Genomic DNA, 25,356 nt, shown 5'->3' on the forward strand with positions numbered 1-25,356 from the left:
TCTGGATAAAATTGAGAACGAATCTGAAGCTAATGAACAAAATCAGACAGTTAAAGTTTGGAAAATGAAAAATCTGTCTTGAAACATGAATTGAAATCTATCAGTCCATCTGAACGATTTCTAGCTGAAAGAAGCTGAGAATTCAAGAATCAAGATTGATGAACTGAAAAAATTGATAGTTTGTGACTGATCAGACATTGATTTGTCCCCTTAGTACCTTAAATAATTGGTAAACAATTAAGTTTTCCGGAAAAAAACCATTTTGATTAAACAAACTTAGTGTTTTTGAGATCAAATGGGAAATAGATTGTGTGTGATGAGGGGGAGTTCTGACTTGTTGTACGCATCAAGGCCTGGATGGAGGGAATTTGTCAATGCGATTCTCATCAAATAAAGTTGACTCAAAATTTGTACAGAATTTGATTTCAAACTTTCATCCCAGAAAAGTGTCAAAATTATGGAAACATATTTTGATTTTGAGTAAAAAAGGAGAGAGTAACAAATTTTTTTGTTAACAAGAATTAGAAATTTTGAAAATGTCAAAAACATGTTCGAAAAATCGGTACGTAAAAAATGTGAGTCAATTTCAGTTGCAGAAACACAGAGGAAATGATTAGTATAATCCAGTTGGACTAATTCAAAAACAGCAACATGCAATAATAGAAGTTGTAATGATCAAATGTGATAAATGGTCTCACTGATGATGTGACGATAGGTTTTCATACATTTAGTAGATTTATTCGGGATATAAACCTAAAGTTTCAAACTTGTGAAATTCGTGGGGAACACTACTTGGATATATAGGTAACCCCTGAAATCTCGTTTGAAAGGTCTCGTATTCTGATATACTAGGTGTTAATACTCTATGATGTCTGGGGTATTATTCCGGGACTTCTGCTGAACGGTAGTTCTGACCTAGTCCTTGGCTAATACTTTATCCAAAATGCTTGAAACATAGCATAAAGCCCTCAGCTGATTAGACAATAAAATTGATAATCATCTGTTGTAGCTGAAAAGATCCTCTAAAGGGGACACATTGCTAAGTCGAAGCTGATATCTCTCTGCTGAACGGAAGTTCTGACCTGAGATCCCTCAGTTCTCACATTTAACCCCTAATTTATGTACAAATATCATTGTAGTATTCATACCTGTAAGACCGAATATTGGGATTCTGGATACGGGAGTATATTCAAGAGGTGGGACACATGAATTGAACTAAGTTCATAAAACACTTAAAATAGTATCCTGAATAGATTGAAAATTGTATGAAAATTTAAGAGGACAACTATATCGTCAATCTACGTGAATCATTTAGAACTTAAAACGATTAGAAGTTTAACGGTGCTTGTGATGTGTCTCAAAAACTGATATGATCCTCTTGCACAAACTCACAAAAATATGTTTGTTCTGCATTTAAATTTCTGTCTTTGCATTTACGTTTCATATTTTGAAAAATCCAAAAAGATTTTCGACAACTGAGTGTGAAGAGCTGATTTTCGACATTTAAAGTGCTAAACATGTTGAACTTATGGTTTGGGAGAGAGTGAGTGAAAATGTGAAGATTTTGAAATGTCCTAATGGTTCATTAACTTGACTTTTAAGTTGAATGTTAACCTACAATTTGATCTTCATAGTGTTGTTTAATGTTAAATCTGAAAGTGTTCTTATCAGTGTTTGAAGTTTGTGTAGATATTTGAACTGATCAGAGAAAAGCCAGGGGTTGATTTCAATGGTGGTAACAAATCCCAGACGGCGATCCCAGCATAATGATAGGGGGAGTCTGATGAAAGTTATAGCCAGAGAAAGATCCAGGCACATGATTATAGGAAGAAGTTTCTGAAAAAGATATGATTCCAGGAGAAATTCCTGAAGAAGACCGATCAAGATTGAGGAGCTGTTAATGTCATGTTGAAGACTCTCACTGAAGATTCCGTCAACATTCAAGGGGGAGTCTGTTGGTGTAGTTGTCTGTCGACTACATCTTAGTGAGTCTTAGGCTAGGGCTGATTGTATAGTGAACGGAAATCGAGAAATCATGATTTAGTGATAGGTCCGCTTATATGTCAAAGAGTGGGTCCGCTTATGTGTCACTCATGATAGGTCCGCTTATATGGACAAATCATGAAGGTTCGCTTTTGTGTCAATGATGTAGGTCCGTTTATATGGACATGTCCATATAAGCGAACCATCATGCCTATATATAGGTGTCTCATAAGCGGATCTAAGTGTGTGTTTTTGAAGGTGTAACGGCGAAGCCCTGCCGATTTGTCTCCAGAACGTGTAAACTGTCAGTAAATCAATAAACGAGACGTTAAATAGTGAAATCAAGCTTTACGAAGACCGAATCAATGAATTCCGCCTCTGATTCTGTCTAAGTGCTCTTCTGATCGACTCGTCAGGTCGTCAAACGTTCCTACAACGATTCTGAATGTGATTAATGTATACGCGCCTCAAAAGGTGTTAGAAAAACGGAGGGTGTGGGATAGGTTAAAAAATATTATTCAGGGTGGTATTGGTATGTGGGTATTACTTGGGGATTTTAATACGGTTAGATGGAAGGAAGAGCGTAAAAACTCTAAATTTCATAAGGGTATGGCTGATGATTTCAATCTTTTCATTGAGGAGGCTAACTTGCAGGAATACAATATGAGTGGGAATAGATATACTTTTATGGCGGGTACGGGGTGTGATATTAAAATGAGTAAAATTGATAGATGTCTGGTATGTCAGGAGTTTTTTAATAGATGGTCAGGGGCATGTTTAAGAGCTCTCCCTCGGGAGCTTTCAGACCATTGTCCTTTGGTGTTGACGTTGAAAGATTATAACTTCGGTCCAAAACCGTTTAAGTGGTTTAATTCGTGGTTGGAAAGGGATGGGTGTGAAAGTGTGATTATTGAGGCTTTGAGTAATGGTTCGGTAGATGGGCCACCGGATATAGAAAATTTATGGCGGTTAGGGGGGCTTTAAGAGATTGGTGGAATAAGATGGGTAAAAAAGAGGAGGAAAAATTAAATGTGTTGAAAGAGGATATCGCTAAGTTAGAAAAACAAATGGAGGTTCGGGAGTTAGAAGAGAATGAGATATGGGTTTGGGAAGAGAGTAGGAAGGAGTTGGAAAAGCTTATTTGGTTTAAAAATCAGGATTTGCACCAGAAGTCTAGGGCGAAATAGGCGGTTTCAGGGGATGAGAATTCGGAATTTTTTCATCGGTGTATTAAAGGAAGGAAGGCGTCCAATGCTATACCGGGTTTGGTGGTAAATGGGGGTTGGGTTTCTAAGCCATCTCTTGTCAAGAAGGAAGTGTTGTGTTTCTTTCGTAAACATTTCACCGAATCTAATCATAATCGGCCATATTTTCTTTGTGATGATTTGAAACAGATTCCAAAGGAGAGCATTGACGCGATGATTGCTCCATTTTCTAAAGAAGAAATCAAAGAAGCGGCATTTGGTTGTGGTGCGGATAAAGCCCCGGGCCCGGATGGTTTTAATTTCAGGTTTATCATGCATTTTTGGAGTTTTCTGGAGGCTGATTTTATCAACATTTTTGATGAGTTTTTCAAGTCTGGTAAGATCAGTAAAGAGTGTAGTACATCATTCATTACTTTGATAGCAAAGACAAAAGTGCCAATGGGGTTAAAAGATTACAGACCTATCAATTTAATTGGTGTGATTAGTAAGATTATTTCAATGGTTTTGGCGGCTCGAATCAAAAAAGTTATTGGGAAGGTGATCTCAGAAACTCAATCGGCATTCTTGAAAGATAGGTTTATTTTGGACGGTCCTTTAGTCCTTAACGAAATCATTGTATGGGTAAAGAAAAACAAAAAAAATTGTTTTTCTCCTGAAAATTGATTTCGAAAAGGCTTATGATAATGTGAACTGGGATTTTCTTTTGTCTATTATGAGTCAGATGGTTTTCCAGATAAATGGTGTTGGTGGGTGAAGGGGATTCTTCAATCGGCTAGATCGGCAGTGCTTGTTAATGGGTCGCCTACGTTTGAGTTTCAATGTCAAAAGGGGCTCAGACAAGGCGATCCTTTATCCCCTTTTTTGTTTCTTATTGTCATGGAGGCCCTAGCATGTATGATTACTAAGGCTTGTGCTTTGGGTGAATTTGAAGGAGTGAGGGTTACGAGTGGGGGTCCGATTGTTTCTCATATGTTGTATGCAGATGATGCCCTTATATTGGGTACTTGAAGCAAAGAGAATGTGGAAATGATTAATCGGCTTTTAAGAATTTTTCATTTATGCTCGGGGTTAAAGATCAATATTCATAAGTCGGTTTTGTTTGGTTTGGGAGTAGACGATATGGAGATTGGCTCAATGGCTAAATTATTGGGGTGTGGAGTTGGAGGGTTGCCTTTTGATTATTTGGGTATAAAAGTGGGAGCTAATATGAACCGGATTTCCAATTGGGATCCGGTTATGGAGTCGATTCGTAGTAGACTATGTTCTTGGAAGGCGAAGCTTTTATCCATTGGAGGTAGAATAACTTTGATTAAATCGGTGTTAACTAGCCTTCCGGTGTACTACTTATCATTGTTTAGAGCCCCGAAAGCGGTGGTAGATAATATTGAAAAACTTTTGAGACATTTTCTTTGGGCCGGTTGTAAAGAAGGTAAAAGTTTACATTGGGTTTCTTGGGATGTGGTTACTAGACCGAAAAAGAATGGTGGGTTGGATATCTCAAAAATTTTTGAGGTTAACACGGCGCTTTTAGCTAAATGGGTGTGGCGTTTCAAAAATGATAACAATGGTATGTGGAAGCGGTTGATTGAATGCATTCATGGGGGTAGAAATAGATGGATTTTTATCCCGGTTAATAATTCTTATCAAGGATGTTGGAAGTCTATTGGTCGCTTTTTGGATGGTTTAATTATCAATGGGCAATCTTTCAGATCTTTGTTTAAAGGTAAAATTGGTAATGGTAATCGTCTGAGGTTCTGGAAGGATGTTTGGTGGGGGTCGACAACCTTAATGGATAGATGGCCGAGGTTATTTGCGCAGGAGATTGATAAAAACGCTTATGTCAGCCAAAGAATACAGAGCCGAGGCGATTCTATGGGGTTATATGAAGGCTGGGCGACCAATACCTCTCTGTTGAAGCCATTTCAGAGATGCAGGATATGAATTACATGCTATCGCAGGTCAATTTAACAGATAAAGACGATGTATGGTCCTGGAATGATGGCGGCAATGGAAAGTTTTCAGTCGCTAATGTTAAAACTTGGGTTCGAGGATCGGTTACTGGTCTGCAGAACCGTAGCATGAAGTGGGAACCTTGGGTACCTTTAAAAGTGAATGTTTTCATATGGAGGTCGGATCAAGATCGGATTGCGACTCATGTAGCATTGATTAGAAGGAATATAAATATCCCGGATTCTAAGTGTCCCCTATGCGAAACGGATGAAGAGTCGACAGACCATCTGATGGTCCATTGTGGTTTTGTTTTTGGCGTTTGGAGTAAAATATGGAGTTGGTGTAGGAAAAGTGGTTGGTATACATCTTCGGTCGATGAGCTTCTTCGGATGCAGTACGTTTCGCACAAAACTAAAGATGAGAGGAGGATAATTCGGGGAATTTTGATGATAACTTGTTGGTCGATTTGGATTGAGAGAAATAATAAGGTGTTTAAAGGAGGTACTCCTAGAGTCGTTGAAGTAGTCGCGCGAATAAAGGCTTTATCGTTTATTTGGTTGAAACATAGATCTAGATTTAAAAAGATTGTTTGGAATGATTGGGTTAATTACCCTTTGTACACTTTGTAAGGTTTTTTTGCGGGAGTCCTTGATTTGAGGACTTTCCGGTGTTATTGAAATTTTGGTTCAAAAAAAAAATGAAGATTTTTGATATTTTCTTTTTATATTCAAAAGAAACAAAATAACATTGCATTCTAAGTATTTTCTTGTATTTTTGTAATTGTTTAAATAAATAATTTGTTTTTATTATACCTGTTCTCACAAAGAAAAACATTGATTAACTTTCAACATTTCAATTTTCGTAATTAAGACTTGTACTCACAAAAGAAAAACATTGATTAACTTTCAACATTTCAATTGACTTGTACTAAGAACCCTTTAATGTATATTTTTATTTTCTATGGTATTTCTCACATTCTTTATTATTATCTTTGTATACCTAGTTAAAAAATAATTTTTCTAATTAAGACTTGTGCTAAGGACCGATTAATATATATATTTTTTATTTTCTATGTTATTTCTCGCATTTTCAGCATCACAAATTATCCTTTAGGATAGTTATCACTTTACAACTTTTTTATTTTTGTTTTCATTTGACACTAGTTTACAAATTCATACATTATATGGGTTGAATATCAATTGATCATGGACTGAATTATTACATAAAATAGTAAAACAAAATAAAAAGTTACATTACCTATCCAAATATTCTTTTTTTAGTTTTCATTTCTTTTTAACTTACTATAATCCATCTTATTATTTGTGACTATAAAATAGTAAAACTAAAAAAATAAAAATAATAATGATAAGACTGTAAGTGTTTTTAAAAATAAGTTGTAAGGTTGAGGTTGTGATAAATTAATTATAACTAGGTTTAAAGAAGTTTTTTTTAAAATAAGTTGTAAGGTATGAGGTTGTGATAAATTAATTATAATTGGGTTTAAAGAAGTTCGCCACATTGCAGCGAATTTCTTTTGTTATTTAGTCAGTGTTTACATGTGTTTTGAAATCACTTCGAGTGTGTTGCGCACGTAACTGCAGACAAGAATAAAAAGAAAATATAGAAAAAAACACTAAAAGATAACCGAAAGAAAATCAATCAAAAAAGTTGTATGGTAATGATGTTGTTCGTATGAAACCCGTGGTCAAAGATGAGCAAATTGTTCTGGGTACCGGTACCAAATTTGCCGAACCGAAAGATCTTAAATACCAATTCGGTACTGACTTTTGGCGTTCCTGGTACCGGTTCACTACCATTTTTTACCTTCATATACTGGTACCGCAACCGATATTTTCGGTAACAGTACCGATTCTGTATCGCTTGGCGCCGAGCTCATCCCTACCCCTGAAACTAAAAAACGAAAAAATTAAAAGTTGAAGAAAATCAACAACAAAAAAAGTTGTACGATACCGTTGTTCGTACGGTAACCGTGATCAGGGATGAGCAAATGGTACCGGGTAGCAACACTGAATTTCCCGAACGAAAAGATTTCCCATATCAATTCGACACCAACTTTTGGCGTTTTCTGTATTAGTGCCGGTTTTTACCTTCATGTACTGATACCGAACAAAACCGTCCTGTTATTTTCAATACCAGTACTGGTTCGATACCGGTTGACACCAAACTTAATTAAAAAAAAGATTAAAGTTAAAAAGTAAAGAAAATAACTATTATTATAATATTAAAATAATAAAAGTAATAAAAAAAACTATATATTATTATAATATTAAAATCACTATTCATTTTAATTCGTTTAAATTAAAAAAAATAATAAAAGTAATAAAAAATTATATATTATTATAATATTAAAATCACTATTCATTTCAATTCGTATATATATTCGTTTAAACGTTTAAATTAAAATAAAAAAATAAAAGTAATAAAAAACTATATATTATTATAATATTAAAATCACTATTCATTTCAATTCGTTTATAAATATATAATATATAATATATAATATATAATATATAATATATAATATATAATATATAATAAATATATAAATAACTATAAATATAAATATATAAATATATGATATATAATATATAATATATAATATATAATAATAATAAAAATTAAATTCTACTATTATAATAAGGACATAATAAATATTATGATATAATAAAAATAGAGATAATAAGACAAGATATGAATATCATCATAGGATAGAAAATATTACATATTAAAAAAATTCACAATATATATAAAATAAATGTTTGAAAAAACAATTAGGACTAAAGTTTTTAAAAGTATAATTTTGAGTGTCAAAATAACCTTTGTAATTAGTAGTTGGTGTTAAATATTCAAATTAAAATTTATATAATATCAAATAACGTCTTTGTTTAGTATGGTAAGTTGCTTTTTTTAACGTCTAACATTATTTATCTCCTTTATATTACAATCCACTTTACTACCACAATCGAACCTGGCTTTTAACCCCCAAACACCAAAGGTGTGTGTTACCACTGGGCCATAGCCAAGTGACGGTAAATTACTTAAAACAGTTAAAGCTAGTATTTTACCCCCGCGTTGCGTGAGCGTAGGCTGTAAACCCGTGCTAAGTAGTAAGTAAACACCAACTAAAACCTAAAAATCGTAAAACAAAACGCGAATTTATACCGTCACATGACCTCAAACGCTGGCAAACAAATGCAAACTTATATCGTAAGCTGGTGTAAAACATAGACGAACTCAAATTTATTGCGAAAAAACTTTAACCTAAAGAAAGAAAAAAAACACTTGCATAACTAAAGTAAAACATAAATATCTGATGTAACACTCCGCGCTTTCATAACTTTCTCTAATTAGAAAACTTGTCTTATAATTCTATTTGAGGAAACTCGTTCATCTTTTAATCGTATTTCGTTTTATCATTTCAAAAACGGAGACTGTAATCGTAATAAAACCCATTGTCTTATCCCAAATTAGACCCTATCTATTCGTTACACTTATACGTCTTGATTCGTGATACGTTTAATACCTTATTCGTAATTCTTGAAAAATGCGTTAAACTTACAGATACTCGTCATACGTGCTCAATTCGTGCGTATACGATACTTAATATCGATCTTTATGACTTAATCATACTAGTTCATGCTTGTCTTTATGCTTTAATTACATAATATACCCCAACACTTTGGATTTCATGCTTAAAACAACTTAAAACCCTAATATATGAAAGTATAGGGACTTAAAATGTCAAAATAACAAACAAAATCACCAGCTCACCTGGCTCGCGAGCTGCTACCCGCACCCCCATCTGGTTCGCGCCCCGCCAGAGGCCTGGATCCGCAGTTTTGGTGACCAGCTTCGTGGATTGGGCGAATTTGTGCTAGTTTACTTGTGTTTCTTCCATTAGATGACCAACTACTCAACCCTAATCATTCCCTATAAAACCAACCCATTCCCACACATCTTCCACTTTGCAAACACCTCACTTTCACTCTCAAACACACTAAATTCAGCTGAGAAATCAGTAGCAAGGCAGATTCGTATCAAGTTGCAAAAGTGAGCATAACTTCACTTATCTTCCATCTTTTTCATTACTTCTTGCTTCTTAGCACTTGGAACAAGCTTAGGTATGTTTCCACAGGTTTTCCATGGAAAAACAAGGCTGGAACATCACCATAATAAGGTTAAAAGTGCAAGAAACTTTCTGTTTTGTACAAACACTTTGATAAACACACTTAAACTTATGATTTCTTCATACATTCCTATGTCCTTATGCCACTAATCAAGACTATGATTATGTGTGCTAAAAACAAGGATGTAACATACAAATCCAGAGGTTTAATCTTCAAAACTTTCTGTTTTTAAAAGGGTTTTAACCCACAAGTGATGAACAAGTCTTGAACTTGAATATGTGTGATTATTTGGATGGCTTGGGCTATCCTACTTACAATACACACTTCACTTGATGATTTCTCTTAGATAGTATGTATATTTCATTTCCGTAATAATCCATTCATGACCATCCTTGTTGTCTTATGACAACTTGTGCATTGGTGAATACAAAAGAGGTCTTAAAATGGAAGATTTATCTTCCTACCTCTATGCATGACTTCTATGATAATCTTGTTATATTGTTGGACTAAAACTTATGATATATACTATATAGAATATATAATGCCTATAGTAACCAAACCTTTGATGATAATCTAATGATTATTTGTCAAAAATACAAAGTTACATTATTTAAGAACCTAGTTCTCGTTATGATTCTAATGGGTACTTTAACCCATGAAAACATTCAAACCCATATGGGTTTCATAGTGTCAAAAATGAGTATTAGGTGCTAGATGGTTATTTTCTCATATACTTACTTTCGACATACTTGTAAATTCCGAATTCCGACTCTAAACATACCTTGAACTCCAATCCGTATACATTCAACCTCCTAAACTCATTCCCTCGTCAACAATTGGATAATCAGAATAAATTAGCAATTTTGTGAGTATACTCGACCCATTTTACCATTTTCACACTTTTGGGTGTAACATGTTTTCATACAAAACACACTTAGTATACATATTCTTATAAAAATATACAAACAATCAATCCAATACATGCTTACTATTTGTTATGCTTGATTCGTTGTTTTCTGGGTGATTCTTATGTGATGAACTTGTCATTAGCTTCGTACAAGCCTACACTTAACATATATAGCGCTATAGGAGTAACGCACCACCCGTGAACGAGAGGTCATGTTAGGTTTATTCATTCATACTTGCATAAACAAAGGGTTGACTTGTAAATCGCATGCCAGTTTATACGCTAATCTTGATAACTAGGTTTGCCATGTGGATTGTTCATTATCATTTTTATACTTATATGCTACTACACAAAACTTGTATACCCGCCAATACTTTTGTATTAAACTATGCTTTTAAAACATGTTGCAGGTTTAACGATGATGTTGATGATGCATGGAATCTAGTAGGATGCCTAGATACCCACTTTAAATTTTGTATACTTATTATATTGTATTTCCTTTATTCACGTTGTTGTATTTGATTTCCATCGTTGTCATTGACTCTTTAGAAATGAAATGAAATTTAAATATTTAAATACTTGTCGCGAATACTAGTGTTATGATGTCTCGAGCAATCTATTTCGTCTCACTCCGATGTTTCCGTCATCGGTTGGGGTGTGACATCTGAGCGGTTGAAAATGTAAGTCATAAATGTAAACCGCAAGACAAAAATGATAGTTACAGGCTTACAGCTCAAAGAAAAAAAGGCCACCCTCACAACCACCATTCCAATTCAACACCATTTGGATTCACTTTATGGTGGTGCAAAAATAGATAAGAAATAAAGATATGATAGTTAGGTAATTAAGTGTTAAAGAAAGGTTTCTTTGTATGTTGTACATAAGAGTCTACTCAAAATGTTATATAGTAATAATAATGAATATAGTAAGATAATGAAACAATTATTTGATTAGGGTACAACCACTTAAGCATAATTTACAACCATACATACATACAAAACAAATTGGATTTGATAAGGTAACAAAACCATTATTATTTGATTAAGGTACAACCACCTAAACACAACTTACAACCTATATTTGATTAAGATACAACCATTTAAGCACAACTTACAACAAAAGATGCACACAAATGTTTCAAATTAATAGTTTATAAATATAAATGGCATAAGACTAAGAACCCATTGAATATATCATCCCATACTATGCTAAATACTATTGTACAACTTTTAAAGCAAACAATACAACAACTTATGCACAACATTGTTAAAAATTGGTAGTATATAAATAATAATAATAATAATAATAATAATAATAATAATAATAATAATAATAATAATAATAATAATAATAAGAGTAAAATGCACGGATAGTCCCTGTGGTTTTGTAAAATAACACCTATAGTCCCCAACTTTTGAAAATTACACTGGTGCTCCTTGTTGTTTGGCAGTTTGTTACTCGGATAGTCCCTGGAATGGATGTCCGTTAGTTTTCTCCGTTAAATCTATGTAAAATGACAAAATTACCCCCTTATTAAAAAAAAGTTTAAAACATTAAAAGCAATCCATTAATAAATAGTTGTGGGACCCACCAAAACATCATCTACAACCTAACCCTTTCTTCTCCATCTAGCACCACCCTTACCCCACCTTCTTGCCGGCGACGCTACCTAAGTCACCGGAAAAACGAGTTCGATGGAGAAGAACATGAAACAAAACACATACATTAATCCACTCTAGCAACAATTACAAAAACAAATTTTCAACCAAAAAAACTGTACCATTCATCCAGCGAAATCCAGAGACCAACAACAATGATCCCTTTTTATGAAGCTTTCCTCTGTTTCTTCTTGAAGCTTTACTGCATCTTCAATTTTACACATTTGCAATACATATCTACAAGCATGCTTCCAACAAAAGATTCCAAAGCCATCCCTGATTTAAACTTTCTACCATGATACTCCATTCCATATTTTAAAGCATTCAATCTAGCACAAGCTTTTAAGACACTACCAAAAGTGAAGTCATGAGGTTCACTCAAATGGTGAATTGTTCAAAAACCTAAAAAATACAACTTCAAATTCTCATACTGCTCCCACATAGCTCCCTTCTCAAATGCCCTACAGTCTCCAAAACATGAAATTCCCTCATCACAAGCAACGATTTCATCTCTGTACACATCAAAATCTCTGAATCGATTAAATAAACATGGTATCAAGTGACCGTGTTATCTTGCTAGGGTTTGGTGTTGCCTAGATGGGAGGGCTAAGGTAGAAGCGTGAATCTGGTGGGGATGTTGAAGGCGATAATGGGGAAGAGTGTTTCTGAGAAGAGAACGAGGGGGTGTTAATTAGTATGGTGTGGGTTATAATCGGAATAAGCTGCCAAAAAAGAGTAGTCGTCGGAGGGAGTGGGGATTGGTTCGCCGGAGAAAATAAAAGGAGGGCAGGGGGTGAGAGGGTTGGGAGTTAAACTTAGAGTGAGACCCATTATAATTATTGAATAATTAAATATATTTCTTTAACTGAATTTTTAATAGGAAGGGGTAATTTAGTAATTTTACATGGACTTAATGGCGAAAACTAACGGTCATCTACTCTAGGGACTATCCGAGTAACAACTTGACAAACCACGGGGAGCACGGGTGTAATTTCCAAAAGTTGGGGACTAAAGGTGAAATTTCACCAAACCACAGGGACTATGCGGGTATTTTACTCATAATAATAATAATAATAATAATTAACTTTAGTATTTAACGGTTAATGTTATTATGAAATTTAACCAATTTTTTTTAGTAAATTACAAGTTTGTCCTTTATGTTTACATCAAATTGCAGGCATTGTCCTTTTGCTCAAAAGTTTACAGTCGGTGTGCTTAACCTTTCAAAATCTTACATGTTTTATCCTTTAGGCCAAGCCTAGTTAGAAATCTCAGTTAAAAACTGTCATGTACAATGCACATGAGGGTATAATGGTAATTTCCCTCTCAACCCTTTCAAACTCAACACTTACTCCATCATCTTCCCCAAATTTCTAGGGTTAAGCCGCCCGCAACTCCAACCACCAATGGCCGCTTCAAGCGTCCACATCAATCCTCACAACCGTTTGCCTCTTCGCAATCTGTCCAACCAACCGGTCTCTAGTCTTCGTGTCAAAATCAGTAAACAAACCGATAAACCTAAACTGTTTTGAATCCGATCTGTGCACCTCTATTAGACAGTGCTGTTCATTGATTTATAAATCCCTCATTGGGGGATTATTAGAATCTAAATTATGGAAATGTAGTTCTTATCATAGTCTGTCTCATAATATACATTGTTTTAAAAGGTGTCGGGAAGTGTTCAATTAGAACATGACGACATTGAATATCTTGATTTCATTTTCAGGATTGTGTCGTTCTTGGGGGTAGATACTAGAGCCACATCAGGTTCTATTGTTGCTGACAAGAACTGTGAAAAGATTTATAATCTGGCTCCAAACATCCTTTGCTGTGGAGCCGGAACTGCTGCTGATACAGAAGCCGTCACAGGTAATCATTTTGTCACATATTTTTCACTTTATCACTCATTTGAGAACACTCAACAATTAACCTTGATATTAATTAGCGATCTCTGTTTTTGGTAGACAACATCAGCTCTCAGCTGAAGCTGCATAGATATCATATTGGTCGTGAATCAAGGGTTGTAACAACACTTATGTTGTTAAAGTCTCATCTTTTCCGGTAAGCTCAAGTATAAATCTGATTTCTTTTGGTATATCGATATCTAACTTTGATTTTGCTTGTCAGTTACCAAGGTCATGTATCGACTGCTTTGGTGCTCGGTGGAGTTGATGTAAACCCTAGAAATTTGGGGAAGATGATGGAGTGAGGGTTGAGAGGGAAATTACCATTTCACCCTCATGTGCATTGCACATGACAATTTTTAAATGAGATTTCTAACTAGGTTTGGCCAAAAGGACAAAACATGCAAGATTTTGAAAGGTTAAGGACACCGCCTGTAAACTTTTGGACAAAAGGACAGCGCCTGCAATTTGATGTAAACATAAAGGACAAATCTTGTAATTTACTTAATTCTTTTAGAATAAAAATCTTATTGTATATTCAATTAATAATATACTAAACAATTAATTATTAATTAGTTATTAATTAATTAATATTAATATTAATATTAATATTAATATTAATATTAATAGTAATATTAATATTAATATTAATATTAATATTATTATTTTATTTTATTATTATTATTAAGTAAACAAAATGAATAGTGCCAGACATTTAAAAAAATTTACCATAACAACGACCGTTTTTTATCTATAATATGAGTATGATATATTGTTATATAAAAATAAAATAAAATTTCCATTTTTACCAGGTTTTCTTTGAATGTGTTAACGGTTCTGATCATTGTGTCTTTCAATTGGGTTTTTGGTCATTACGATTTTACTAGGGTTTCTATACATTGTGTTATTATCGAAACTTATAACACATTGTTAATTTGGGCTTTGTTCATTGCGTTTTTATGAGAACCTATAACACAATGTAGACACAATGAAGATGTTATTTCTGGGTTTTCTATACATTGTGTTATTGGTTTTTGATTACTGTGTTTTTCAACTGTGTGGGTTTTCTATACATTGTGTTATAGGTTTTGGTCATTGTGTTTATTCTGCTATCTCCAATGTGTTTTTGTTTTGTTGTTCATTGTGTTTTAATCTGTTGTCAATTGTGTTTTAATTTGTTATTCATTGTGTTTTTATTCTGTTGTCAATTGTGTATTAGTATGTTATTCATTGTGTTTTTAGTCTATTTTCCATTGTTTTTAGTATGCTGTCCATTGTGTCATTTATCTGTTATCATCAATTGTGTTTTTAGTCTACTTTCTATTGTGTTTTTAGTTTGATACTCATTGTTTTTTACATTATGTTCATTGTATTTTAGTCTGCTGTCCATTGTGTCTTTTATCTGTTATCATCGATTATGTTTTTAGTATACTTTCCGTTGTGTTTTAAGTTTGATACTTAATGTGTTTTACATTATGTCCATTGTGTAAAACACAACTGTGTTTTCGATTTTTTACTTGAAAAGTATACCAATAGGTAGTATTAAAGATTATAAGACACTCGATTTTATAGTATAACTTAAAAAAAAACAAATGACGTATAAAAAGTTATAAGCTTTAGAAAATGGGGGGAGGGGATAGTATGGAACCTGCATGTGCTTGATTCCTAGCATGTGCATGTTGAGGTTTTTTTTTTTTAATCTTGGACGAAACTACCATTTCTACTCCATTGGCTTCTCATTTTCTTATTTATTTTAGCTTTTTAGCATAACTTAACCCTATAAAATACATGTGGATTATTTTGGAAAAAATATAATGGTGTCTAGTTTATTGAGTTTATTAAACAATTAATGCAAATCATATACTGACCTAAATTATTATAAGGATTACTTATAAGCTATTGAGTTTATTAAACAATTAATTACTACTCACATGTAGACCTAAACTCCTAAACTGAAACAAGGATTACTTATAATCTTATAATTTATGATAAAAATATAATATTTAAAATTAAAATTAAGATAAGAGATTTAGTTATGACTAGTGGTATTCTTTGGAATCCTTTATTATAATAGAAATAGGGATGTATAAAAAAAGTATAAATCCAGATCTCTATCTCTATTTTATTGTACATACCTTTAAAGGGTATGGCTGGGAATAGTGTCAGACATCCGTCTAGCACTTCTCCATTGGTTGTGGCCTTTTTTCTTATAAATATTTTGTAATTTACTTTAAACCTTCAACTTCGCTAATATACGTCTTTAGCCTCTTTATTTAAAACAACTTTCTTTTTATTGGTTAACTTTGTGTAAATGCGTGTTTGGTCCCTATGTTTTAACTTTGGTAGTATACATGTTTAGTCCCTCTACTTTCATTCCTTTTACTATTTCATCTTTTAGCCTTTTTCTCATTGCTACCGCGAAGAACTAACCCGGGGGAATAGTGACCGTTTGCTATTAATGGACAAACGCTGCTACTCTTCGACTTTAACAAAGTTACTCAACAATTCCGAAACTTAGTTAAAAAAATCTTTGATGACTGTATTTTTATCTACGTCTCGATGTACTTTTTATTGAGATTGTGTTATGAGTAGTATGTACAAGTATCCGAAACACATGCATACAAGTTATCAAACTGAGAAATATTCGGCTTACCACCCTGCAACGCAGGCGGGGCATAAACCTAGTTAAAATAAAGAGTAAATTACCAAAATCGTCCCTAAGGTTTTATATTTGTCAATTTCAACCAAATATCCTTCAACTTAACATAAAAAGTAAACTAAGTTAAGTTAGCGATACTTCAAGTTGTGTCAACTTGATGAGGTACCCAACATAAAATAATCCAAAAGCAGTAATTTAAAAAGAAAACAATCCGTTTACCTCAAACAGAAGTTGTTATAAAAATAGTTATCCTTTTATACAGCTTGCATTTAATATTGTGACCAAAATTAACCTATCCACAGTCAGTGTATTATATATAACAGATATAAAATTAACAGTTACCTAACTAATGCAAATACTAATTATTACTTCAGTCTTTAACGTACTTTTACTTGTTTAACAAAACGTTAATGAAACAGATGATACTAATCAAAACTCTAAACACAAGACTACAAATTTAACAAAACCTCAGGAACTTTTTAAGAGAAGCAGGAAATTAATAATTTAAGATATTGAAAAGACAAAACGCTATAAAGGTTAGATAAAGTATATAGCATGGGACCAAAATAGCCATGCGTGTGACCACCATAAATGGGTCCCCAAAAAATTTCTTAACATGTTGTGCAGTTAGAACCAACTATTGAACCAACTGACCGCCAAGTGGTAAGTGAGGGTTTTGGCATGAAAAGACACTTTGTGAGAATCACCGGAAGAAAGCTGAAGTTGGTGGGAATATGAGGAGGAACATGAGGATTGGTCAAATGGGAATTAAAACATATAGGATTCTGGTCACCAACTTAATAAAGCTTAATATGTAAATTGATTAAAAGGTGTAGCTTAAAAGTTTATTTGGTTTCATTTTGCATGAATTTGATGGACCACACCTGAATAAATCACAACTCAATTACATAAAAAAGATTACATAAAATTTTTCGCATATTGATACACTTATAGATGTGTAGATCGAAAGTTTATTATTAAAATTTAAATTTCATAATTAATCTATATACACTTTTAGGTGTTAACTTTTTTAATTACCATTTATATTCTTTCTTTATTATTATTAATTTTTTTTTTGTAAACCTATGAGATTGTTTTTCTATCATTAAAGAGATTAATAAGGGCGGAAAAGGGGTTTTAGGTTCATGCTATCAAGGGGTGTAGTAAGGTGTTAACCCTAGGTATTATGGGTTGGGTGTACCTATTGGCACACCAATGTGCCTATTGACACACCAAACCCTAATTAAATCAGGGTTTACCTACGTTGCGTATATGTCTATACGCAGCGTAGGTAAACCATGGATCTCAGTGCCTGATCAGCAATCATTGCACAGCGTATGTCAGACTGATTTGACATGGTACTAGGTTTGACTGTATGGTCATGTACCTACCCCTTACCTACGCTGCGTATAGACCTATACGCAGCGTAGGTAAACCCTAAGTGTGTAGATAGCCAAATAAGGTGTGCAGATAATTTAGCCCTTACGGATTTTAGTCTTATATTTAAAAATAGATTTAATGAGTGTGTGAGTTTATCACTCTAATAAAAAAGAGTTTATTAAGGTTTAATTATTTATATACACTTACAAAAAAGGTGTTTGGTTCTCTTTGGTACTTATGTGTTAATGTTATCGAGTAAATTACACAGATCACCCTCATATGCTAAAATTTTAGCTTTCGGTCTTAACTTCCAAAAATTAGGTCTATGGTCCATAATTTTCACTCTATCATCACGATTTCATCTCTTTAGATGAATGGAATTTTGCTCTAAGCATTACTTTTTTTTTTTCAAAATTAACCATTTTGTCTCTGTGATGTAAAACAAAAATATAACCACATGACTCTGGCCCAAACCCCACCCGTCATCATCTTACCACATATTCTGCCATCGTCTCCGGTCGCATTTGATTTGAATATTAGGATGTGTCAACAACATAATTGTTGATGACTTTAGGTATTCTATTGCAAGTGGATTTGCAAAAGAGGACCAAAGGAATTTTCTCAAGTTATTATATAAATTGTGATGTGTGGAGTGTCAACAAACAACCATCGTCGAATAAGACTGGATATCGAACCTAAGGACTCTATGCAAGCACTCTCAACAAACAATCATCGTCGAATACAAGTCAATTTTAAAATATATTTTTGGGGTTTTATTTACTTAATTATTAACTACTAATTTTAACTAATAATCTAGCACGAATACTAAGACGAACTAAACTGGGTCAAAATCAGTGGTAGGAAAGCAAGTACCTAGGCGTAAGATCCTACTAGTAAACTCCCACACTCTCGGAATCAGATATTTGGTTTTAACCGTTTTTCTAAGGATACGTCTTGTAAAGATTTGCTAAGACACACTAGATCTCCTCCCGGTCTCACTAATGCTACCCGACAATCCCAAACTAGGCATTTAAAATATAACACTTTAATGGTTTTGGTTCACCTCCCGGTCTCACCTACTAATATGTTAAGGTACCCAAGAAATGATCCCTTTCTGGTCTCACTAATCATAATTCACCCAAAGATGAAAAGGGGTAATCTATCTATCACGGTTTTAACTTGGATTGCTAGGATCCAAAGGCTATTAGCTACGGATCTCCTCCCGGTCTCAGCAAAACCCGTCAACTAAAGATTAGACAAACCAATATTCTATCTCCTCCCGGTCTTAAGGGTAATAAAACACTCATTTTAACAATGATAATACTCGTTCCAATGGTTTTTCATAGATAAGAAACCCCAAGTTCGATTTACAAACACAAAGTAAGCGATAAACACACGAAACTTATATCAAATAATACAAAATCAATTAACACAAGTGTAACACTCCTAAATTTATTGAACTATATATATTGTTATACATGTATAAGTTGGAATATTAATCATAAAATAATGAGAATCGAAACTAGGAATAATTAACCTAGTTAAATTCTTAATTTAAAAGATGGGGAAATCAAAGAATTATAACCATTGTATTAACTTGGAAACTTGAGGGACTAATTTTGTAAATTTTGAAAGATATTTTGTTCAAAATATGGATAAACATCAAAGACACACACTTTGTGTGTGTCTAGAACGATCAGAAACCCAGGGACGAACTCTCATTCTTTCAAAACCCTAACTCCTCTAAATTCACTCAAAATCCAAGAAATAAAACCCAATTGAAGGTGAATCAAGGCTGAATTTGTGATCCTCATACTTAGTAGGTCACAAGGTATGTTAAATTTTTAGATATAATGATGTTGGGATGATTTTGAATTCTCACAACAGAAATTAGTGGTAAATTAATGGATGTTATGGGTAAATTTTGATAAATACAAGTCTAGGAAGGAGTATTAGACTATGAATTGATTTATTCATGTCATAATTCATGAGTTTCATTACTTGTCATATAAGGGTATATGGGTTTTTGTGAAGAATTCTTGTAGTCTTGTGATATTGGATGTTGATTGATGGTTACGATGCAAATTATAGTGTGATTATAGTGTTCTTGATATATGAATCGAATAACTATGCCTAAACAAGGTTAAAGTTATTAATCATGAACATGTCAATGTTAGAATACTAAGTAAGCACACTAGATGTTCGATAAAATGCTTGAATGAATTGAAATACTTGAAAAGTATGAAATAATCGTTTAATTGATTAAACAAGAGTATGAGATATCGAATATTGAACCATGAGTTCTAAACAATATATTCGAATCAAATTTTATAGGTGATTTGGGTGGATCATCAAGTGGACAAGGCGGGTCGGATAACCGCTTAAAAGGAAAGCTTTGAAAAGGTACGCGACTGTTCGCTTCGTAATATCTCGTTTTAATACTTTTATGCTTAGTTGTGGAATGATGATTAAATCGTTATAAAGTTGGATAATACTAAAAACGAAGGATTTCGTTTGTAATATCCAAACATGAAAAAGTAGAAATGTCGAGAATATAGAAATGAAGAAAGTGGTGGATTCCGCTTAAAAGTTCACCGGGTTAAATTGACTCGGATACTATATGTTTGATTCAAAAAGGGCGATGGATTCGTTAGTGAAATCAAACGGGTCAAAATCACCAAAGTATTAAACTTTGGTAAGTTAAAGTGATAAATGTTGCTAATTAAGTCAAAACGGAAAAATTAGGACATATGTACCTTATTATGGATGATAAGATGTGGTTCTTATGGAAGTTTTGAGCTTATAAGTACATTTTATACCTCATTAATATAAACGGGTCGAATAATTTGAAACACTCCTACTGTATAGTGAACACTTCAACTGTACAGTGAAAACTCCTACTATTCAGTAAAAACCCCTACTGTTCAGTGAACACTCCTACTGTACAGTGAAAACTCCTACTATTCAGTGAAACCCCTGCTGTACAGTGAATACTCCTACTGTACAGTGAACAGTACATAGAGCTGGAAAAATGTTGTTCTTTTATGTGTTATGACTTTAGTACTTGTTAATACACATTATAAACATCAATGACTAATGTTTTAAAAAATTTATGGATTATAGGTGATGGTAGCGAATTGCGGATGATGATCAAGTACCCGAAAGGATCGAACACACAAATGTTAAAGCTTCCACAATTATAATAGTCCTTTTGAAACGAAACTTATGTGTAATAAGTAGAAGTAGTTTTGTTGAAAATATTTAAAATCCATGTAAATTATCGTTTTGTGGATATTTGGTAAAAGGTACTTATAAAGTGATATATGTTTCAAGTAAATTACTCAATGTTTTTAAAGGTCTTACAACAAGATCATGCGAAACAAATAAATCATAGCCAAACGAGTATGCATATGTATTAAAATCGAACAATTAAAAGATTTTTTACCAAAGCATTAAATATAAAACGAAAAAAATCCAAAACTAAGTCGTGTAACGTGTCTAACTAGTAATCACCATGAGCCTATGTAGTTCAAGAAAATTTAGCCGGGTGAAAAAAAACACACAGAAACAAAGTTCAATAATATTAAATACATCATAATTAAAAGGGGAAATGAATTTTATCACCCCAAACTAATCGAAATTGGCCGCTGCCACTACCAACTTTCATTTTGGCTCCCACCACCATCTACTTAACATTTAGGTTGCTGTGTCACCCCTTCGTTAAATAATCATTAACTCTGTTTGTTTTTGGATCATACGTGTCAAGGGAGTTGTGAGCTGGCCTGCTACGTGGACTCACCCCTACAATCCCTGTGAATGTTTTGTGCCTACGTGGAGTTTTCAGTCAACGCAGGTGAAAAAATCCCATTTCACTTCAATTTCCCTCAAATTCCACCCAATTTCACTTCATTTTCATCAAAATCATGCCAAATTCACCTCTGTCAGTCACCAACAACCATCGCCGTTGTGACAACTCGTACTTTACCGTCTCGTACATTACGTGTAACCTTTGAACTAGTGTGATTACGTGATTATATTGATTGATTGAATGTTACATGTTACGTGATTTATTGTGATTGCATATGTTACTATTTGGGCCGATTAGTAAATCATTACAAAAGCAACCCACTCGGTCAACATGGTGGACTCGAGACCCATGTGGGGTTTCGGCCCACACCTACTCTACGTATATATACACCTACACATCTTAGGGTTTTAGTTTTACAATCTTTGCAACCACAAAACAACACACACACAAGCTCTCTCTCTCTCTCTCGGAACCGGATCACACACTCACCCTTTCAAGCTCTCGGCTCCGCTCTTGTTTACATATCGGTTAGTAATTCATGATTATGTATTGTGTCAATTATGTGGTATCATGTTGTTGATATGTGACCGGTCCTGTATGTATTGTATCCGAATGATTTTGATTGATGTGAATTGCATGCTAGATAATAGTATAGACGCCATGAATTATGTGGTAATAAGAACCGTTTGAGTATAGATAATGTTCTTGTAATCGGCCTTGCACATGAATCGGATGTATATGAATTATGAATCGGCTGTTATGTTTAATCGGATTCGATGTGTGTTAAATTGGTTGCCTGATTAAAACCAAACGATTATATAAAAATCGGCTGAATGCATATGTGGTATTTAGGAAATCCGTATGAATGTAGAGATGTGTTCTTGAATATTACATGAACAGTTTGAACGTGGTTGAATTTGGAATTGTAACTGATTTGATCTATTTCTGAAACTACTGATTATGTTTGCTGAATTTACGGGTGTTTGTTATGAATAATCATGGAAACTGTTACGCTTTGCTTGTCTCGACCGGGATTGCGAGTCGGGATCCACAGTCTCGACTCGAGACCACAACAGCACAACACGAGACCGAGTTTGCGAGTCCCGTTGCGACTCGGAACCTCACACCTAGCAGCACAAGCCGAAACCATGGTTGTGAGTCCCGTTGCGACTCGTAACCGGACCATGATGAACCGAAACCACGGTTGCGAGTCCCGTTGCGACTCGTAACCGGACCTTAACAACTCGAGACCAGCTCCGATTGCGACTCGAGAACATCACCGTTACGAGTCCCGTTGCGACTCGGGATCTCCTTGTTGCGACTCGAGACGGACCATACTGTTATTGGACTTTTACTATTTCAGGCCCAACTGTTTTGGGCCGGACACTTGGCCATTTGTTTAACTGTTGTTTTGGGCTGCTATTGGATACGTGTAAATTGCCATGATTAATACGTGTTAAGTAACCTACGTGCTTTATACGAACCTGACTTGCATAATAACCATGATAGGACGTGGTTGACCATTTACTTGCTACCTGTACTCTTTGTGTATCTGCCGAGCAAACCAAGGTGAGTTCACACAGCCAAGGCATGGGATTCCCGGGTTGGGAATTGGGTTGGATATGTTGGAAAGAATTACTCGTACTTACGCATTCTCTAGACTATAGACCATCGTCCTCAGGTTAGTCAGGACACGTTACGTAAAGCCTACGTAACCCAGTATTTGCCATTTGTCTCCCGGGTCGGGATGACACGTTACGTAAAGCCTACGTAACCCAATACCATCCACTGGCTTCCAGGTCGGAAGGCCACGCTGCGTAAAGCCTACGTAGCCCCCACGCGTACCATGTCCTCGGGGAAGGGCACGTCACGTAAAGCCTACGTGACCCTGTACGTTTTCCTGTTCTCGGTAAAGAAGAACACATGGTCGGAAGTTAGTCTAGTAAGTACCGTTAATGAGAAGCCCTCATTAGTCAGGATAAACATGGGAAGCCCCCACCAGTAATATGAACACAAGGTTTGGGAAGCCCCCACCTTTAGTACACACTAGTCTGGGAAACCCCCACTAGTTAAACATGCACACTATACTATGAACTTACTGTGAACTCGCTCAACTAGTTTGTTGATTATTTGCTGCATGCCTTGCAGGACCTTAGGTACATTATGGAGCTTGCACAGGGAGGAGCAGGTCGTTGTGGGATACGGATCATGAACTTTATCTGAACTTATAACTATTTTGAGATTACATACTATGCTTCCGCTACTTAAACGATGTTTGGTTTTGAAACATCAATCATGTCATGATGATTTACATTAATTACTTTTACTATTAAATGCTATGTTTGATATGATTGATGGCTTGATCCTGGTCAGTCACGCTCCCAAGCGGTGGTACTCCGCGGGTGGATTTTGGGGGTGTGACAGATTGGTATCAGAGCCATTGGTTATAGAGAACTTGGTTTTAATATGGGAAAACGTTTTTATTAAAACCGGACTATAACCAGAACAGTGCTCTCAACGATCCACAACTACGCTTCGCTCCACGTGCAAGACTCGACATCCTAGGTAATAAGGTTTATGTTTATTGCCTGTTTGCTAGAACTGCTTAGAACTTTGCTCGCATTACGTTTAGATACACATGATACTATAGCATGAGAATCCCTACGTGCTTACACTTTTCTGTCATCGCCCTATTCGCGAACCATTCTTACCTATGCTACTTGTTACATTGAAGATCATGTCTGGAAGAATTAACATGACACAAGCCCAGCTAGAGGCTCTCGTTCAAGCTCAAGTTGCTGCGGCAGTTGCAGCAGCTCAAGCAGGTAGTATATCCTGCAGTATAGGCACACACTAGGATCTTTGGATCCTACATTAACTCTCGTATTTAACTTCGTCCTATTTGTACACAATAGGTCAACACGCGCAGCAGCCTGTCTGCACATTCAAGAACTTCATGGACTGTCGTCCAAACTCTTTCAGCGGCACAGAGGGGGCAGTGGGACTCCTCCACTGGTTTGAAAAGCTAGAATCAGTATTCGAAATGTGCGAGTGCCCTGAGGCTCGCAAGGTCAAGTTTGCCACCGGCACTTTGGAAGGAATCGCGCTAACCTGGTGGAACGCGCAGGTGCAAATTCTTGGATTGGCAGCTGCTAACGCCACCCCATGGAACGATTTTAAGGAACTCATCAAGCGTGAGTATTGCACGCATGAAGATATTCACAAGCTGGAAGACGAGCTGTACAATCTGAAGATGGTTGGGTCAGAGATTGAAGCGTATACTAAACGGTCGAATGAGCTGGCCGTATTGTGCCCAACTATGGTGGACCCTCCATACAAGCGCATTGAGATGTATCTCAAGGGATTGGCGCCAGAAATCCAGAGCCATGTTACTTCGGCTAATCTCGATAACATCCAGGAAATCCAGCGTCTCGCTCACCGTATCACAGACCAGGCAGTGGATCAGAATAAACTGCCTAAGCGTGTCAACGCTACTGCTACAGTTACCCCATCAGTTACTCCTGCTACTACCAGCGAAAGCAAAAGAAAGTGGGAAGGAGAGTCTAGTAAAGGTTCAGCATCTGTTCAGCCACAAGCTCAGCAGCAGAAGATTGACCACTATCAGAGTCCCAGTCAGCAATCCTCTGGTGGTCACAGGCAGAGGAGATATCAGGGAAGTCAACCTAAGTGTTACAATTGCCACAGACATCACAATGGCCCATGTAACAAGGGTCGTTGTCAAAGGTGTCTCAAA

At 35.0% G+C, this 25,356-nt stretch overlaps 1 protein-coding gene and 1 long non-coding RNA gene across 2 annotated transcripts; both read left to right on the top strand.

The window, feature by feature from the left end:
• Positions 1–2,984: 2,984 nt before the first annotated feature.
• Positions 2,985–14,060, top strand: LOC110924331. The gene is made up of 8 exons (XM_022168351.1): positions 2,985–3,127; positions 3,224–3,809; positions 3,945–4,188; positions 4,303–4,993; positions 5,077–5,532; positions 13,578–13,720; positions 13,816–13,912; positions 13,979–14,060. The coding sequence occupies exons 1-8, from the start codon at positions 2,985–2,987 to the stop codon at positions 14,058–14,060; spliced, it is 2,442 nt and encodes an 813-aa protein (XP_022024043.1).
• A 5,429-nt stretch (positions 14,061–19,489) lies between these two features.
• LOC110926358 lies at positions 19,490–20,995 on the top strand. The gene is made up of 3 exons (XR_002585159.2): positions 19,490–19,625; positions 20,129–20,197; positions 20,918–20,995. It is a non-coding gene; the product is annotated as an uncharacterized LOC110926358 (long non-coding RNA).
• The last annotated feature ends 4,361 nt before the right edge of the window (positions 20,996–25,356 follow it).

The sequence above is a fragment of the Helianthus annuus genome, chromosome 17, assembly GCF_002127325.2.
Source record: "Helianthus annuus cultivar XRQ/B chromosome 17, HanXRQr2.0-SUNRISE, whole genome shotgun sequence".
NCBI lineage: Eukaryota > Viridiplantae > Streptophyta > Magnoliopsida > Asterales > Asteraceae > Helianthus > Helianthus annuus.

Coding starts and splice junctions, on each gene's coding strand:
- LOC110924331 (XM_022168351.1), top strand. CDS start 2,985: ATGGGTAAAAAAGAGGAGGAAAAATTAAATGTGTTGAAAGAGGATATC. Junction 3,128..3,223: donor GAGTTGGAAAAGCTTATTTG/GTTTAAAAATCA, acceptor TATTAAAGGAAG/GAAGGCGTCCAATGCTATAC. Junction 4,994..5,076: donor TTAATGGATAGATGGCCGAG/GTTATTTGCGCA, acceptor GGTTATATGAAG/GCTGGGCGACCAATACCTCT.